The sequence below is a fragment of the Psammomys obesus genome, unplaced genomic scaffold (genome assembly GCF_907164565.1).
Source record: "Psammomys obesus unplaced genomic scaffold, mPsaObe1.curated_primary_1811, whole genome shotgun sequence".
Taxonomy (NCBI): domain Eukaryota; kingdom Metazoa; phylum Chordata; class Mammalia; order Rodentia; family Muridae; genus Psammomys; species Psammomys obesus.
This window is the reverse complement of record NW_026590699.1, coordinates 2,578,656-2,596,544: the sequence shown is the minus strand read 5'-3', so window position 1 is coordinate 2,596,544 and position 17,889 is coordinate 2,578,656. Positions and strand designations below refer to the sequence as shown.

Genomic DNA, 17,889 nt, shown 5'->3' with positions numbered 1-17,889 from the left:
ATTTGGATGGTAATTCTGCTTAATTGAGACGCCTTCAGGTGCCGAAGTGGCGTTCTGAGCATGCTGGTGTACATGAGCATATCAACCTGGGATCTGTCACTCCTTCTCTCAACATTTCTACAAAATAAGTGATGAAGGGCAAAGTGTGTTCTATAGCATGAGATTCAGGAGATTAATCTTGTTAATTATTAAGGGCTCTAGATAGCACAATTTGTAGGATATTAACAAAAATCTATATAATGGCACACAGTTGAACCTCATATTGAGCCATGCCATCTCTGTTTCCTGGTTTAGGTAGGTTTGAGACACAACTTTAAGATGTCGAAGGTCATACCCTATGAGCTTCACTAAGGCAGATAAAGGGATTTAGGTACAACCTATGTAGACTATGAAGCCACTCATCTCCTGAATCCTGACTGTCAGATTTTTGCTAGTCTGCATGTGATACACAGCAAGTAACCCCAGCTCTCAGACTTCAGTGTTTCTTTTTTTTTGTTTTTAATTTTAATTTTATTTTTTTTTCTTCCAGTGTTTCTTTCTCAGCTTTTCCGGTAAAGCTGGCCTATGGCCATTGATTCAGTGGAGCCTCATGAGAAATGATGAAGCACATTCTAGAAAGCATGAGTTCAATGTTAGGTAAAAAAAAAAAAAAGTCTCTATTTCTCCATTGGATGTACTTGCTTAGAACTGAAGTCTACTAAGTTAATCTGTCTTTGTCTAGAGAGAGGTAGTCACTTTTGTGTGTGATCAAGCCTTGGAATAAAATTTATATTTACCCTGCCTTGGCCACTTTGTTGCATAAATTGTTTCTCCTGTGGTTTTATCTTAATTGTCTTTTCTGTAACCTACACCTACAAACCATCCTGTCAGCCTTACCATGGTGGTCCAAGAGGGCTTGTACAAGAGATATCAGAATGGAGAGCTGCAGGCTACCAAAGACAATAAACTACTTCTCTGTATCTCTGTGCAACAGAGTCTGAGTTTAAATCTTCTAACACTATTTCATGTCTCTCAAACAAAAAGTGTAAAGTACGGGACTGTCTGCACGCACTCTTTCGATTAGGACCTTTAAATGGTCTTTACAAACTCAGATATGCACAGGTCTGTAGCAAGGGTAGGAACTGCTGGTTACCTTGTCGTGACTAAGTCCCTGGAGACAGCATCAGGTGCTGTCCTCCACATCTGGATGGTCCTCAGACAAAGGCTGAGTTTGAAAACTGTATAATGCAATTTATTGTAGACCCATTCTTTATCTGTGAAGCCAAATACACTCTTTGGCTCACCTTCAGAGAAAAGTCAGGACTTTGGCAAAGAGTCTCCTTTGACAGTGTTCTGTTCTTTGGGTAAATTAGTCTTAATTTTGGTTCCCTCAGCTAAGGAAAACCTTAAGTATGTCATTAGTGCCCCCACAAAGCTTACCAAGTCAAGGAGTCATTGCACTGTCCCTGCCAAACATGCATACTATCCCATGGAGTAATAGCTCATAAAACTGTAAATCTCACTGGCTCATGAGGAAGAACACATAATCCATTGCTCCTAAGTAAAATGACAAAATGATTAATGAGAGCATTTGTTATGTGTGCATGTATGTGTGTACACACATGTGAAACACATACATGAGTGAGGTGTGTGTATACACAACAGGACATCAGGTACTTCCTTTTCTGTTCTCAGTTGTTTCAAAGGGTCTCACTGAAAAGCATTCTGACTTACCCAGGCTGACTGATTAGTGGGATCTTGGTGCCCACTTTCCTTCACATCCTGATGCTGGAGTTATAACCATGTACAACTATGCCCTACTTCCTATGTAGGTGTAGGGATTCACAGTCAGATTCACATCACTGCAGAGCATATGTTCTTACACAAGGGCCCATCTCCCTTGCCCAGGAAGTGTAAGGGCAGCCAGTATATACCAGGACCACTCGAGGCACACAAGGACAACAGTTCATATGTGTAGGGGTTCTGTACCCACCCACAAATTATCATTTTAAAGCATTATTAATGAATAATAATTACACAAAATGATGAGTTTCATTATGATGGTAGCACAATATCATACACTTTGTTCACATTTGCTTCTATTACCTCTCCTACTCAGCCTCTTCCCCTATAGTCCCTTCCTCTTTCCTATTATCTGCAATAATTTAGGGGCATTGTTTTAGATTTTCCTCTAGATTTCACATGGAAGAAACACATCTTTTTTTGCCTCTCTTAATTTGCTTTAAATGGTCTCTAGTTTCACCCATTTAAAAAAAAAACGAAATGATAGTATTTTGTCTTTATTTATGGCTGACTAATATTCTGTTTTGTATATACACCACACTTTATCCATCTTTGGCTGATGGACACCTTAGCTGCTGTGAACATTGCCAATATGAGCATGGGTGTGCTGCCATCTCTCCAGCATTTTCAAATCTAATTCCTTTGGGCATATCCCATGCCCAGGATGTATACAGCAGGATCATGTAGTTATTTAAAGATCCTTCATACTTTTTTCCACAATCAGTGGCCCTGAGCAGCTCACATTTCCACAATGTAAAGTTTCCTTTACTGCATGGGAATTCCATCATGAGGTGATGTCAATTAGGCATAGCACTTGGAGGACAGCAACCTATAGATGGCTCAGATTAATGGGTCTCATCTTGCTGCCTTGAGCCATGCCCCTTTCCTTCCACACTGGACCATACCCATCCATCACAAATCTGTGTCCTCTGTCAAAGAGGACTTTGTATAAGCAATAAAGAAGGTCTATTCTTCAGTCAAGGCATTTAGTAGGTGCACTACCCTGCTAGAGCCCCCATCAAGCTCTTAAGATTTCCTCTTCTATCCTCACCTGTATTTGCTGCTTTGGGTTGCCTTGCTGACTGACATTTTGGGGTAAGAAGGAATTTCAATAAAAGTTATGAGTTGAAGATTTGAAAGTCTCTGCATGTAATTACTGGCTGTTTTGATTTTCATTTTAAAAGTGTTCATTCAGGCTGCCTCTTTGATCACTTCCTGCTAAGTGGGGAGCAGCCTTACCAGGCCACAGAGGAAGACAAGGCAGCCAGTCCTGAGAAGACCTGATAGACTCGGGTCAGATGGAAGGGGAGGAGGACCTCCCCTATCACTGGATTGGGGGAGGGACATAAGCGAAGAAGAGGGAGTGAGGATGGAATTGGGAAGGGGTGAAGGAGGGGCTACAGCTGGGATACAAAGTGAATAAACTGTAATAAATAAATAAATAAATAAATAAATAAATAAATAAATAAATAGATAGATAGATAAATAGATAGATATTTTTTAAAAGAGAAAAGTGTTCATTCAGACCCATTTATTAATCAGATTGTCCGTTGTTTTGTTTTAATGTTCTTTGAGTTCTGGACACTAATCCTCTGCCAGTTGAATATTTTACACAAATTTTATCCCATTTTAAGCCATTTATTTATTTTATGTTTTTCTTTGATAGATAGAAGACTTATGTTTTCTTTTTCTTTTTTTTTTATGTTTTATTTTTCAACTGAAAAAATGTGGGGTCAATTCTTTCTGTTGTTTCCTGAACCAGGAGCCTATTAGAAAGTCATCACCTATGGTGACCAGGCTTTTCTCCAGAGTTTCTGGAGTACAGGTTTAAGTGGGCTCTGGATCTGTATAATTTATTTCTGCATGTAGTGGCTGGGAGAGGTCTTTTTTATGGCTTTCTATGTGTGACATAGATGGAACCATTTTCCCTGTACCACATAATACGGAGACCACTTATCCTCTAGTGTTTGGGGCTCTGTTGTCATGAATCAGATCACTATCCACATGTGGGTTTACTTCTGAGCCTCCTGTTGCATCTGTGTGTTTTTGTGCAGAGTCCATGATGTTTTGTCACCATGGATCTTTTAGACATACTGAAATTGATAGTCATGATGTCTCCAATATGGCTCTTCTGCTCAGTTTCTTTAGTTATCCAGGGTCTTATGCAGCTGCATGTTGTTAGGTAGGTTGCACTAATTATGTGAAGAACATAATTGAAATTATTCTGGGAATTGTATTCAATCCATATATTGAATTTGGTCATTTTGACATTAATTCTTTTGTGCCTTATAATGGGATTCTTCCTACTGTCTAATCTCTTATTCAGTTTTGTTCTTTGGAGAGTAAAAAATCCCATTTATAGATCTTTTACCCTCATCATTCGATTTATCTTTTTCTTAAGAGTTATTTATTTTTTTATTATTATTATTTTTTGTGTGTATGGGTGTTTTGCCTATATGTATTTCTGTACACAATGTGTGTGCAGTACTCAAGAAAAGCTTAGAGATCATCAGATCATATAGTTGTGAGGTGCCATGTAGACACTGGGAGTTACACTTGAAGCTTCTGGAAAAGCATCCAGTGCTCTTAATGTCTAAGCCATCTCTCCTGCCCTAGATGTCCATCCCTGATCTCAAGGTGTACTACAGAGCAACAGTAATAAAAACTGCATGGTACTGGCATTGAAACAGGCTGGTGGATCAATGGAATTGAATAGAAGACCCAGAAATAAACCCACACACTTATGGGTTTATTTTTCCGGATTTTTGACAAAGATGCCAAAACTATCCAATGGAAAAGATAGCATCTTCAACAAATGGTGCTGGTCTAATTGGATATTTCCATGTAGAAAAAAGCAAATAGATCCAGACTTATCACCCTGCACAAAATTAAATTCCAAGTGGATCAAAGATCTCTACATAAAACCAGACACACTAAACCTGTTAGGAGAAAAACTGGGGAAGAGCCTAGAACTCATTTTCAAGGAGACAACTTCCTGAACAGAACACCAACAGCACAGGCTCTAAGATCAACAATCAATAAATGGGACCTCAGAAAACTGAAAAACAAAGGACACTGTAGTCAGAACAAAACGACTGCCTACAGATTGGGAAAGGATCTTCACCAACTCTATATCTGACAGAGAGGGCTAATATTCAGAATATATAAAGAACTCAAGAAGTTAAACAGGAACAAATAAAGTAATCCACTTAAAAAAATGGGGTACAGAGCTAAACAGAGAATTCTCAATAGAAGAATACTGAATGGCGGAGAAACAGAAATGCTAAATGTCCTTTGTCATCAGAGAAATGCAAATTAAAACAACCCTGAGATTTCACCTTATACCCATCTGAATGGCTAAGATAACTCTTTAAATTTAAATTTAATTTAAATTTAATTTAGTCTTATTACTATTCTAGTTCTGTGATAGAACCACAAGATCAAGGCAACTAATAAGAGAAAGCATTTCATTGAGGGCTTGCTTGCCTTTCAAAGGCTAATCCATGATCATCATGGCAGGGAATGTGGTGGCACTCAACAGGGCTGCTGCTTGGAGCAGTAGCTGAGAGCTCATAAATATTCAGCAAGTTTCAGGCAGTGAGAGAGAGAAAGAAACAGAGAGACAGAGACAGAAGGACTGGGCCTTGCATGGCCTTTTTAAATCTCAAAGCCTACACCAGATAACACACCCTCTTCTATACCACTCCTATAAGTCCAAGGCCATACCACTCCTATAAGTCCACTTTTCTTAATCCTTCCCATCCCACTAACTGAAAATCAAGCATTCAAAACATGAGTCTATGGGGTCATCCTTATTCAAGCCACCACAAGGATTATTGAGAATGAGATGGCTTCCTTAACTTTTCTCTATAGTGTGCTCAGTACTCATCTACAGGGAAGCAACTGATTCCGTGTGAGGATTTGAATCCTGTTATTTGACAAATTGATTTATCAGTTCTGGTTACTTTCTGGGCATTGTTTTTGGTCTTCTAGTCATAGTGTCATGTCATCATCAAATAAGAAAATTCTACTTATTTCTTTTCTATTTCTATCCCTTTTCCTTATTGTGCCTTATTGTTATACTTAAATTTTATATACTACTTGTATATAGCCAATTACTATGTTTAATAAGAGTGGAGAAAGTGGATATCCTCATATTACTGATTATTGAAGGAATGTATAGAGTTCCTGCAGTCTGTGTGATGTAGGCTAAGGATTTCTCATGTGGAACCTTTACTGTGTGAACGTTTAGTCATTCAATCCCCAATTTGTAAAGATTTTTCATTATAAACAGATATTGAACTTTATCAAAGGTTAATTCTGCATCTATTGAGCTGATCTTTTACACTCAGCCATTTCTGAATTTATCTCTTACACATTGATTTACATATGATGTGCCATATTTGCATGCCTTTAATGAGGCCAACTTGATTATAGTAAATTTTTCTTTTAACAACAACTAACCAACCTAATCCCAAACCAGCAGAATAACAGAAATAAGTGAAATTTAGACTCAAAGAATGGCTCAGAGACAATGGGACAAAGAGTAGGTAGGTCTTTTTTTTTTTTTATTGTCCATTTTCACACCTTCCTTACACAGCTTAAGAATATAACTGAGTTACACACTAACTCTTTTCATCTCAAACATGCTGGATTTACTTGTGATTTTTATGAAATAAAATAAAATTTAATCTCTTACTTAACTTTAGTTTACAAATACTAGGACTTCCTCCATCCCTGATCAGTGAAATTAAAAGAAAAACAGGTATTCAATCTTTTTTTTTGTTTGTTTGTTTTTTGTTTTTGTTTTTCAAGACAGGGTTTCTCTGTGTAGCCCGGGCTCTATGAGTTCAACGCCAGCCAAGTCTACAAAGGGAGTCCAGGAGTAGGTAGGTCTTTGCAAAGAGAAAGAAAATCAACAAACCTTTAGACAGCCTAACCAAATGAAAGAGCAAAAACTCAAATAAATAAGGGAGACATTCCAACATTCTATTACAATTAGCATTACTAAAATTCAGAAATTTATAGGTAAAATTCCGAGAAATTATATTGCATTGAACTTCAGAATTCAGAAGAAATTGGTAAGTTTCTAGACACACATGACTTATCACTGCTAAGGCCAGAAGGTACAAAAACATTAAACAGATAAATAATAGGTAATGATAAAAAGTCTCAATTCAGAGAAAAGCCCATGGCGATATCAATTAAGTCCTAAATTTTATCAGCCTTTTGAAGAACCGATGCAGTTGCTCTTCTAGACATGTCATAATATAGTGAGAACTCCCAACCTCCTTCTCAGGAGCCAGTATTACATAGACAACAAAATGAAGCAAGAACACACAAAAAGGAAACCATGGGTCAATTTCCCTGATAAGCAAATGTGAAAAACTCCTAAATAAAGTACCTAAGTCAAATTCAATATTATCCTTGATTTCTCCTATCTCCTGTCACTCATGGCATCCGCTAGAGGGAAGATACTGGGCAAAGCCCCAGAGGACAGAAAATATTAAATAAGAGACTCAAGACATACTCCCCTTCTTCCTCCTCTCTCCACCCATCTCAACTTGAAGCTACATCTTGCTGAGTCTACAAACAAGGCAGCTGTGTGGTGTGCCATTAGTTCTTTAGTGCCTTTTTATCCCTGCTTCTTTTCACACTTGCCTTTCCCACTGGGAGAATTATGTATCACCCAGTCTCTTCCTCTACGCCCCCTATACACAAATGGTACATGCACACTTTCTCTTTCTTCATGGAAAAGGCCCATAGGGGACCGTTTGTTATGGCTGGGTTTTTTTTTTTTATGTTTTTGTTACTCTGATTGTCTTCAAAGCAGATCTTTGCTTATAGGCCACTCATTGTCCCTAAAGCAATGAAAAGAAGAGGTCATGGCTACAGGTGTTCTGCAAATATCCTTCATTATAGGGCATGGTTCTTCTGTGACTAGATTCTCTCATGGTTTTCTAATGAGGGGATGCTGAGTTTTATTGAATCATTTAATGGTTGATGGTGGAGCATCATGCACATAGGGTAGGCTCTGTACAGATGGAAAGGGCCCTGAAGAGTTATTTCTAGCCAGTGGTGTAGCACCTGGAAGAAGCAGGGGGCAGCCATAGTGATTTAAGGGATGCAGAAATAGAGTTGGCAGGAGAACATGATACAGATGTAACAGTGTGCAGGAAGAACACGCACTGCATGGGCTCACACCACACCCCTCAGAAGGAGCTACCCACTTCCATGTGACTTTCTATGTATTTCTTTCTGCTGAGCCACAGGAGACATGTAGACACTAACTAACCCATTCCTTTGATTTATATTAATCCACTCCCTTTAGCTATATTATTGTCAAAATGAACTCTGATAAAAGAGGTTGTCCTACCTCCTTAATTGCAAAAATAAAACATTTTTTATGCTTTATAAATGTCACAATCGGACACTTTGATTGCAATGGCATCTCTGTAGAGAGGGCATAAACATGTATTCTTTCTTGTACTGCGTGGCAGTGGAGGTAATATATATTTGCCATTAATTTGATTTTACATCTAGTATATCACAAAGCAAGCAAACACAATTGTTTCAATTCCTTCCCCAAACACTGCCATCTGACTTTCAAGCCTTTGGTAAGCTCTCAAGGTCAAATGACTTAACCTGAGAGAGACAAAATGGAGTATTCCACAAATGTTTGCGTATGGAAATCAAGGAAACCAATTATAGACGAGGAACATGCGTATGGTATACATGTTAGCTCCAGTTTAACTAAACTGTTGGTTTGATAGACACTTATTGTGGTGCGCCCAAGAGGCTAACTTCTTGTTCAGCTCTTGTTAGGTGTTGCTGCCATTTCTAATAGTCTGGATAACATGACTACGGCAACTTAGATTCGTGAAGCAATTGACTCTTCACAGCCCCCAGCGAAGGAAAATGTTCCTACTGTCTCTTTGACAGTGCAGGCTCTGAGGATCAGAGGGTCTGCTATTGTACGCAAGCCCACATACTTTCTACGCATAAAGCTGACATCTACACTGCTGAAGATAGGACTGGGGAACAGACTAAAGGTGTCAGCACACAGACATCATCTGTGCTTGCCTTGGTGTGGTTTCTGTCCCAGGAACCGCACTGTGTTGAGAGGCACCACAGTAAAGCCTGGGGGCCTTCGTGGGCTACCAGAGCTCAGCAATTGCTTTACGTTTGCAGAGTAAGTCCACACAGCTCCCTGGAGCTTTATTCTTCTCTTTTCATCAGAACTGGCCTTGAATATATATAGTAGCTGGGGTGTTATTACAGGATTAGCAAACCAAATCCAACAGGGATCTGGTGAAAACATCATTGGATATAAACCAGCCTTTCTCTGCTGCAGGACTGGGACTCACCGGTGAGAGAAGAAAGCTGAACAGAAATGAGGGGACAGGGTTTGCAGGCTGCAGAAGTGGACAAATGGCCACTGTAGTCACAAATGTCAGAACCACTCATGATACGGTAATAGGAGGCTCAGTAAATTAACATTACCAGAAAGTTTAACATGTTTATTTTCTGTATTTTGAAATCAGTGTCAGAATAGTTTGCTACCAGTTTTTTAAGTGAAAATATCATAAAGGCATCCCACCATTGCTGTCTGCTCTATATTTCATCAAACTTAGAGTGGATTAAAGACAATTTTTTTTCTCAGGAAATATCACAGTACCTGTGAGTGACAGGTACTCACAGGACAAGGTGAGTACCTTGTCCTCACCTATGGTACAAGTGGTGGCCCAGCAAAAAAGCTTCTAGCAAAGAGCACTCTGAAGTCTCAAGCTGGAAGATATGGTTGATGGAGCAGTGAGGCCTGATGTGAGAAAGATGCCCAAGAAATGAGGCAGCACAGGGTACTCAATGGCAGGTATGGCCTTCCTGGCTTGCCAGAAGGGGCTGTACTGAGCCCTGGCTGTACTCTATTGATGGATGAGAATATGTGGACATTAGCCAGTGTCAGCCATTGCCCAGCAAGTCTGCTAACCAGACACGGCTGCTGACAGCAGCTGGGTGGGTGGAGAAGCCTTACCTTGTCTGGATCAGTGGTTGTGATGATCCACACACAGTGAGCATTGTCTTCGTACTGCACAGGGTAGTTAGGGGAGGTGATGACACCACTCGGCCCACGCAGGTTTGATCCACATGTCCTGGCTGGAAACAGATGGAAACAAAACAATTTTCCCAGCAGCTCATCAATGTGAAAAGGACACCATGTGGAATGAGGGTTTTTTTGTTTTTGTTTTTTTTCAGTAGAATATAAAATAATGGGTGTTAATCTCACATTTTGATATACTTGTAAAAATTGTTCATATGCATCACGTTTGTTCCTTACTGGTCCTCTTCATACACATCTCCCTCACACACACAATCTGTTTTCATGTGTAACTGAATACTTTAATCAGGTTCCTCACAAGAAAGAAAATAAGCAGCATTTTCTCTTTCCTCTTCATCTCCCTCTTCCCATACAGACCTGGTTCTACATTCATGTCCTATGTATGTATACATACAAGTTTATATTTAAATCTAGATTCTTCATAGGAGAGAAAAACATGACATTTTATGATTTATCTATTTGTTTACTCATTAATTCAGTCATCTATTTATCTATCTATTTTTTATTTTTGTTTTTTCAAGACAGGGTTGGCTGTCTTGGACTCACTTTGTAGACCAGGCTGGCCCCAAACTCACAGAGATCCGCCTGCCTCTGCCTCCCTGTGCACCACTGTACCTGGCTGACATTTTATTATTTTTAACAAAGGTAATTATATCATTTCCCCCTTCCATTTCCGCCCTCCAAATCTGCACATACCCCTCCTCTAATCTCTTTCAAATTTAAGGACTCTATTCCTTTAATTGCTGTATAAATATGTTTGTCCCTAAAAAATATAATATGGAACCAGCATAATATTTAACTATATTTCAAAAAGATTTATTTTTAATTTATTATATGTGCAAGGCTGTGTGTGGGTATGAACATGTGAGTTTTAGGGGGTAAAGTAGCTATGAAGCCCAGAAGAGGGTGTTGGATCCCTGGGGCTGGAATCACAGGCCACTCGGGGCTCACCATTGTGTGTGCTGGAAACTGCATCCAGATCCTCTGCAAGAGTGGTGAGTGCTTTTTAAGCACCATGTCGTGTCATCTCTCCAGTCCCCATGAAGTTTACTTTAATAGGTCATGATGTAAAGTAGCCAATTGTGTTTTGATCAGCATTTAAGAACCTACCCTGATAGTTACAATGTGGGAGAGGGAACCTTGTCAGAGGACATCTGCAATGACATGGCCACAGTAACATGGACAGATCAATATCAAATCAATAAATTTCAAATGCCACTGGGGCACCAAAACACATTTCCTATGTGCTCATTTGTACACTGAGAGTCTCTACGTCTATCCATCTGTCCACAGATGCAGTGAGAAATATAAAGGAGCTCAGAACAGCAGAATTTGGGACCAGAGACACACCTCATGGAGGATGGATTTTATCATGCAGTTTCATCTCCGCTAAGTTTTGTCCTATTTTGTTCAAATGAGGATGGTGGGTGCAATGGCAAAGTCTCACTCAAAAATGATTTCACAAAGACGGTGCGAATTCGTATAGAGAAATGGAGACAGGAGCTTGAGTGTATTGTGCTATTGAAAGTTTAAAGGAGATAGAAACAATGATTCCAAGAGCAAAGGAAGCCATCACTGTCTTTCTCTTCATCTTGAAGCTGAAATGAAAAAGCAAGTGAAGCCTGGAGACTGTAAAACCAATGAAAATAGCCTAGTTTGTGATGAAAAGTATTTCAATCCCTCTTCTCTTTCTCAAAGTTTTATTTTTCCAAGTCATCACTATAACTTGGAGATCTAATATCAGTGTGGGCTCTGGGCTGAACATTAATAACTCAAACTGGGCTTGGGAAAACAAAACAAAACAAAACAAAAAAAAGGCTACTTTTTTAAGAAAGTACATGCAAAGATCTACACTCCATTATCCTAGACACTGTCATGCATAGATCATGCAACCTCCTAATGGGTTAGTCTAGACACTATCATACAGAGAGCACTCCTGGCCACGCAGGGGAACATCTGTCTTGTTCATGACCCACACTCTCTCTCTTTCCACTAGCCCTTGGCTGGTGACACATTCATGCCAATTGTTCTAGGAGACTCAACTAAAAGTGTCAACACTGTAGGTCTCTGACCTGCAAGTGCTGGCTTGTAGGGAATCCAGGCACCTCTACTACACTACAAGAGTATGCAGTCTCCTCTCTCATCTACAGCCATATTAACATGATTTAAACTGTGACTCTTCCTGGAAAAACTAAAACATACTTCTTTGTAGGAGTCATGATTCTATTACTGTCAATATTTTTCCACAACTTTCTTTGTCTTCTCTGGCTATGAGTCCAGGGCTTCTCTTTATTTGATGGTATATGCTCTCCACCCAGAATGGAGGGAGAAGTCGTTGACATGAGATGAAGAGCCACATCCAGCAACTTGGAAGTTGCCAAGTACTCACACAAATATAATTAGCTAAAAGTTAGTAGCCTTTACATGCATAAATATATTAAAATGGCTTTTTAAAATACCAGCATTTTCTGCCTAAATGAACTTCATGGTTAATTAAAATAAAATATAAGAGTCTGCTTTTCAAATCTTGATGGGCATGTAGTAGCTTCACAGGTCACCTGGAAGAGCTTTCTGCAAGAGTGAACCTACTCTAGATGCTATTATTCACTCTGTGATGTATCTATTTTAGGAAAAGTTTTCAGAAACAACTGAAACACTAGACTCAAGACATTAAATTTTCTCCAGGAATCTCTTGTGGTTAAAAGGAAAAGCTGAAGTCCTGGACTCATTCTGTAAAGGAATTTGCAGCCAGAGATAAAACTTGCCTCCTGGAGGTTTATAACTTATGAGATGATCTTTGTTAAGACTTATCACGAGGACTGGAGAGGTGGCTCAGAGGTTAAGAGTACTGGCTCTTCTTCCAGAGGTCCTGAGTTCAATTCCCAGCAACCACATGGTGGCTCATAACCATCTATAATGAGATCCAGTGCCCTCTTCTGATGTGTAGGCACACATGCAGGAAGAGTACTGTATAAATAATAAATAAATCTAATAATAACAATAAAGTAGCAAGTGTAAAAAAAAAAGAAATGCTCAACATCCTTAGTCATCAGGAAAATGCAAATCAAAAGGACCCTGAGATTTCATCTTATACCCAACAAAATGGCTAAGATCAAAAAGCTCAAGTGACAGCACTGTGGGCAAGGAAGTGGAGAAACAGGGATACTCCTTCATTGCTGCTGGGAGTGCAAACTTGTACAACAAATTTGGAAATCAGTCTGGTGCTCTCTTAGAAGTTGGGATTAGCTCTACTCAAGGCCCAGCTATACCACAGGGCATATGCCAAAAAGATGCTTTACCATACAGAAAGGACTCTTGCTCAACTACATTCATAGCACCTTTATTTGACATAGCCAGAATTTGGAAACAATACAGATGTCCCTCAACCAAAGAATGGATAAAGAATCTGTGGTACATTTACACAGTGAAAGACTATTCAACTATTAAAAACCATGACATCATGAAATTTACAGGCAAATAGAAATAAAAAGATCATCCACTTTTTCTTCTAACAGGTTTTTTATGTGTCTGGTTTTATGTTGAGGTCTTTGATCCACTTAGACTTTAGTTTTGTGCAGTGTGATAAATATTGATCTAATTACATTTTTCTGCATGTTGACATTCAGTTAGGCCAGCAGATTGTGGGATCTGTGGACACAGCCAACTTGGTATTGTCAGGACACTTTGGAAATCACACAATCAGTCAAGTGATTTGACTGGAATATAAAGAGTCTATTAAGATTTTCTTTATTCTTGGGAATAAAAACATCAGGGACACATTTACATCTGAGATTAAAACCTTCTCTTCAGTACCAGCAAATAATGTGAGAGGACGATATTAAGAAGGAAGGAGGTTGTTGGGGTACAGTTTTAAGAAAATGCTATGTCAATGCTAATGTTATTTTCAAGATGATTCCTCACCAATTTACTTTCGGAAACACTTACTTTAGTAAAAGTATGTATAATGATTTACTGATATTTGATGACTTCTGGTTGTTTGTTATTATAATACATAAAGTAAATATGCATATTAACAACCCTGAGTAAACAGAATGTACTGATGAAGCTCCAGCTGTTAGCGTGTACTTTTTTTATTCATTTTCATTCTTGAATATATGACATGTCAACCTTTTAGAGGGGGATATCTTGGTTCACATAATTTATGTGAAGTTTTGAATGTCATTTTTTATTTGTGTTTTTATATACACCCAAATCTGAACAAAATTTATTTTATAGGAAAAAAGATCATCAGACCCAGAAAGACATATAAGGTACATGCTCACTTATAAGCACTCAAGTTTCACTGATAATTTATTCATATTCCAAATAAAACTAGAATTTGAAAAACAATGTATTGAAAAATCTTAATGTGTTAAGAAGAAAACTGAACTCCATAGTCTCTTACTCTCTGCACATTGACCAGTTGTAGAACGATGCTTTAATCACCCTCTACTGCAAAAAGAAAAGTAAAACAAACAAACAAACAAACAAAGCTTTTCTGATGAGAACTGAGAGATGATGTACTGATCTACGACAATAATGGTATGAACAAGCAGCAGGTCCTTCACTGGGTCCTAAGACACATCCAGCTACCAGGGTTTGGACCAGCTAACGGTACCAGGCAAGAACTCTGACTTGTGGAGCGGATTGAAATCCTACCAGAGAAACAGTTGGTCACTGGCATAACATCCATGCCACTATTGTATATCCTGCCAGTTGGCATATCTTGCCAGGTTAGTTGTGGTGTGAACTCACATAAGAGACTGTGGGGTTCTCAGAGCTAAGGGGCCACCTACATCACACCGCCTTTTCCCGCAGCTAAGGGACCATCATGAAGGAGAGCATAAAGATACTTAAGAACCAGAAGTAATGGTCATCTGGATTCACTATTTGTTGGACATGACAGGGCCATTGCACAAATCACAGACATTGTGACTGAAAACACAAGACTGTACAAGATCAAGCCAGCCATGGATGGCATAGGGACTTAGGAAGTCTTACTCGATCTGAGGAAATTGATGGCTGCTGGGGGTGGGGATAGCGAGTGGTCCTACATCCGTGCATTTACAGGGAGCACAGTGTGACTCTCAGGTGTAAGAAAAGTTGCACATGAAGCTGGAAGGAAAAAGTGGTGGGAGGGAAAAGGGAGGAATTGGATGTAGAGGAATAGGGAGTTAGTAAAAAATACATCCTTTCTAGCAGCAGGATTGGGTATTTATCATCTGACTAATGAATACATAGTAAATGAAAAATGCATGTCCCAAACATGACAGAATTCACTTAAAATAAAAAGTTTCTCAGTTTGGTAGTTAAGACCTGAAACCAAGTCCTTGTGAGCATAGATCATTTTGGAAATGTCTTGATCATCATCTGGAATGGGGACAGAGAGCAGGGAGCAGGGGGTAAGGCTTTCAGTGCCCTCCCCATCTCACCTGGAGTCCGACCTGCCTCACGCAGTTCTCAGATGCTGCACCTTCGGCTGTCTTGTCTCAGGCCTCTCATTGTACTTAATTACCATAGGAACTATTAGTCTACCTACGAGTCATTTGAGGACTGAAATAAAGATCACAAGGCTTTTCCTCTCACATGGGTTTGACACATCACAGCATGTATGGCCAAGGATTGCTGACTGCAGTTGGTGATCTGAACACAGAGAGAAATTAACTAAATCTTTTACATGAATCAAGAAACAAGCCAATAAACACATGTAATGTTTCAGGAAAAGTTCAAAAAAACACTGCTGTCAGGATAGAAGGGAATATGGTTAGGGAAGGGAGTGTCCTCAGGGAGGAGCTGGTGATGGAAGAAAGTGGATAACAGAGGGATTTCAGATGCACTGATGCTGACCCCCAACAAGAGGATAAGATAAACAGTGGGTAAAGCAGGGCCAGCAACATCAGATGGACATACCACGGCTCCCACACGATTTGCCAAGAGTATAGACAAGCAGTATGAAATATGAACCCGTCACTTTCCAAAACTCTTTGACAAAGCAAATGCACAAAAATGCACTTTCCCCCAATCCCCTTCAATTACAAATCTCAAGAATTTGCAGTCATAAGTACTTTCCATAACTCAGTACAACTAAGGAAGCTATGTCCCTGTTCCTTTAATTCTCTGACACAATAGCTGCTTCGACAAATACCAACCATATGAAATGTAATTCTAAGATTGATGCTAGACCTGCAATCCAAAAGCATGAAGCTTCTCTTTAGTGTAAATAATCTTTTCATTGCCATTTAAAAGGTCATTTCTGCATAGGCTTAAAACAGGAGGAGAAAGGAAAACGCATTAACAGCCTGAGTACATGACAAGTTAATACGTTAAGGATAATTCTAGTTAACCTCACCTGGAATCCTGAGGTAATAATAACTTTATTCTGCGACCCAGGCTGCCTCCAATTAACTTTTGTGTAACTAGGGTTGCAGCTGAAAATAACACTTCACTTTTCTTCTGTGCCCTTTCAACTCAAGGAGCCACTCCAGCCCTCAGCTCCTCCTGGGAAGGCACAGCACCATCAGAGGCTCCTTCCTGCTCCATCTCCTCCAAGCCACACAAGAGATGAAACACCAGCCCGAATATTTCACCTAAATAAAGTGATATCATCTCCTTATCTTTTTTGTTTGCTTATTTTTCTACTGCCAGTTAAGGATGCTTACACAGTTTTAAAAGCTCATAATGTTTTACCCTGAGGAAAAAAAAATCAAAATAGCTGTTTTCATATCTCTAAATGAAATATGCATAATTTCAGATGGAATATGGAATCCCTTGTGTAATTACTGAGCTGTGACAACATTCATCTGTTTGGTGACTGGAGGAAAAGGTAATGTCCCAAGTCCTCCAGGCCAGTAATATAATGTAAGCATTGGCAAACCAGCTTCTAGTCCCAGGGTCACTTCTGACTCACTGTGTGTGTTAGCAATCGCTTCAGTCAGACACTCCCCAAGGAGAGATGGCTGAGCAATAACCCAGTAATTAGAGACCCTTCATGGCGCAGGGAACCTTGAGGACCAGGCCTTGCTTGATCCCATGACCTCAAATGTCCTTATGTTTACCTTGGTCTCAGTGTTCAGAGCAGTCATTCCTCTGTCTAATCGAAGGTTATCTTTGGGATACGTGTGTGGCATGATTAATCCATGGGATCCCATAACAGCCACGAATGAAATGGGGGAAATCCACAAAGTACTTGTCACTCCACAAAGGACTTGTGATGGTGGCAAAATGCATTCACTGTAGGGAAATTTCCACAGCTTGCCAAATGTCCTCACAGTCAGCATTGAGGAGATTGCACCCCCCCAGTACAGAGTTCACCCATACCTTGGCAAACGTGTCTACAATCTATTTTCAGAACTATATGAAACTTTAAGGAGTGTAATATTCACTTTTCTGACCTGTTAGAAACCCAGCATCATGATTTTATAGAAATAGAGAGGAACTCATTTTTCAGTTCTTCACCATCAGTGAATCAGTCATTAGGAGCCAGTATGGGACCATTCAAAAGAAGGAATGAGGGTGTCTTCATGAAAATAACCAGTTTAGGAAACCTGTAGACTTTAATTGAAAAAAAGCACATTCTATTCTGGGGATGCCAGCCAAGAAAATGATTATGAATCACTTAGAGATCTCCTTTCCACACCCACAGGGTGTTGATGACTCTCCATGGCTCGGCAGGAAACAAGAGAGGCGGGCATGCTGTCTCTAAAGCAGTGTTGACCAATACATGAGCTTCTGGGCAGGCACAGTGTTGCCAGTCAGAAGGCAGGCATGTCAGAAGCATGAAATACACACTGTATTCCTATGGGACGGTGTGTGTAAAAATGCTGAGAATGCAGACATCACGTTATAATCTTTATATTGATGTGTAGATAGTATTTCTGTTAATATATATATATATATATATATATTGCTGGTTACAGTTGGATGTTGGATATTTGTAAAATGGTGTGTGTGTGTGTGTGTGTGTGTGTGTGTGTGTGTGTGTGTGTGTG

At 39.5% G+C, this 17,889-nt stretch overlaps 1 protein-coding gene across 1 annotated transcript in view; it reads right to left on the bottom strand.

Moving 5' to 3' along the window:
* Window positions 1-17,889, bottom strand: part of Csmd1 (CUB and Sushi multiple domains 1) — a 1,555,059-nt gene that overhangs the window by 430,895 nt on the left and 1,106,275 nt on the right. The window contains exon 10 of the mRNA XM_055608400.1: window positions 9,818-9,939. Within this exon, the coding sequence (XP_055464375.1) occupies window positions 9,818-9,939 (122 nt within the window). The remainder of the gene's footprint in view (window positions 1-9,817; window positions 9,940-17,889) is intronic.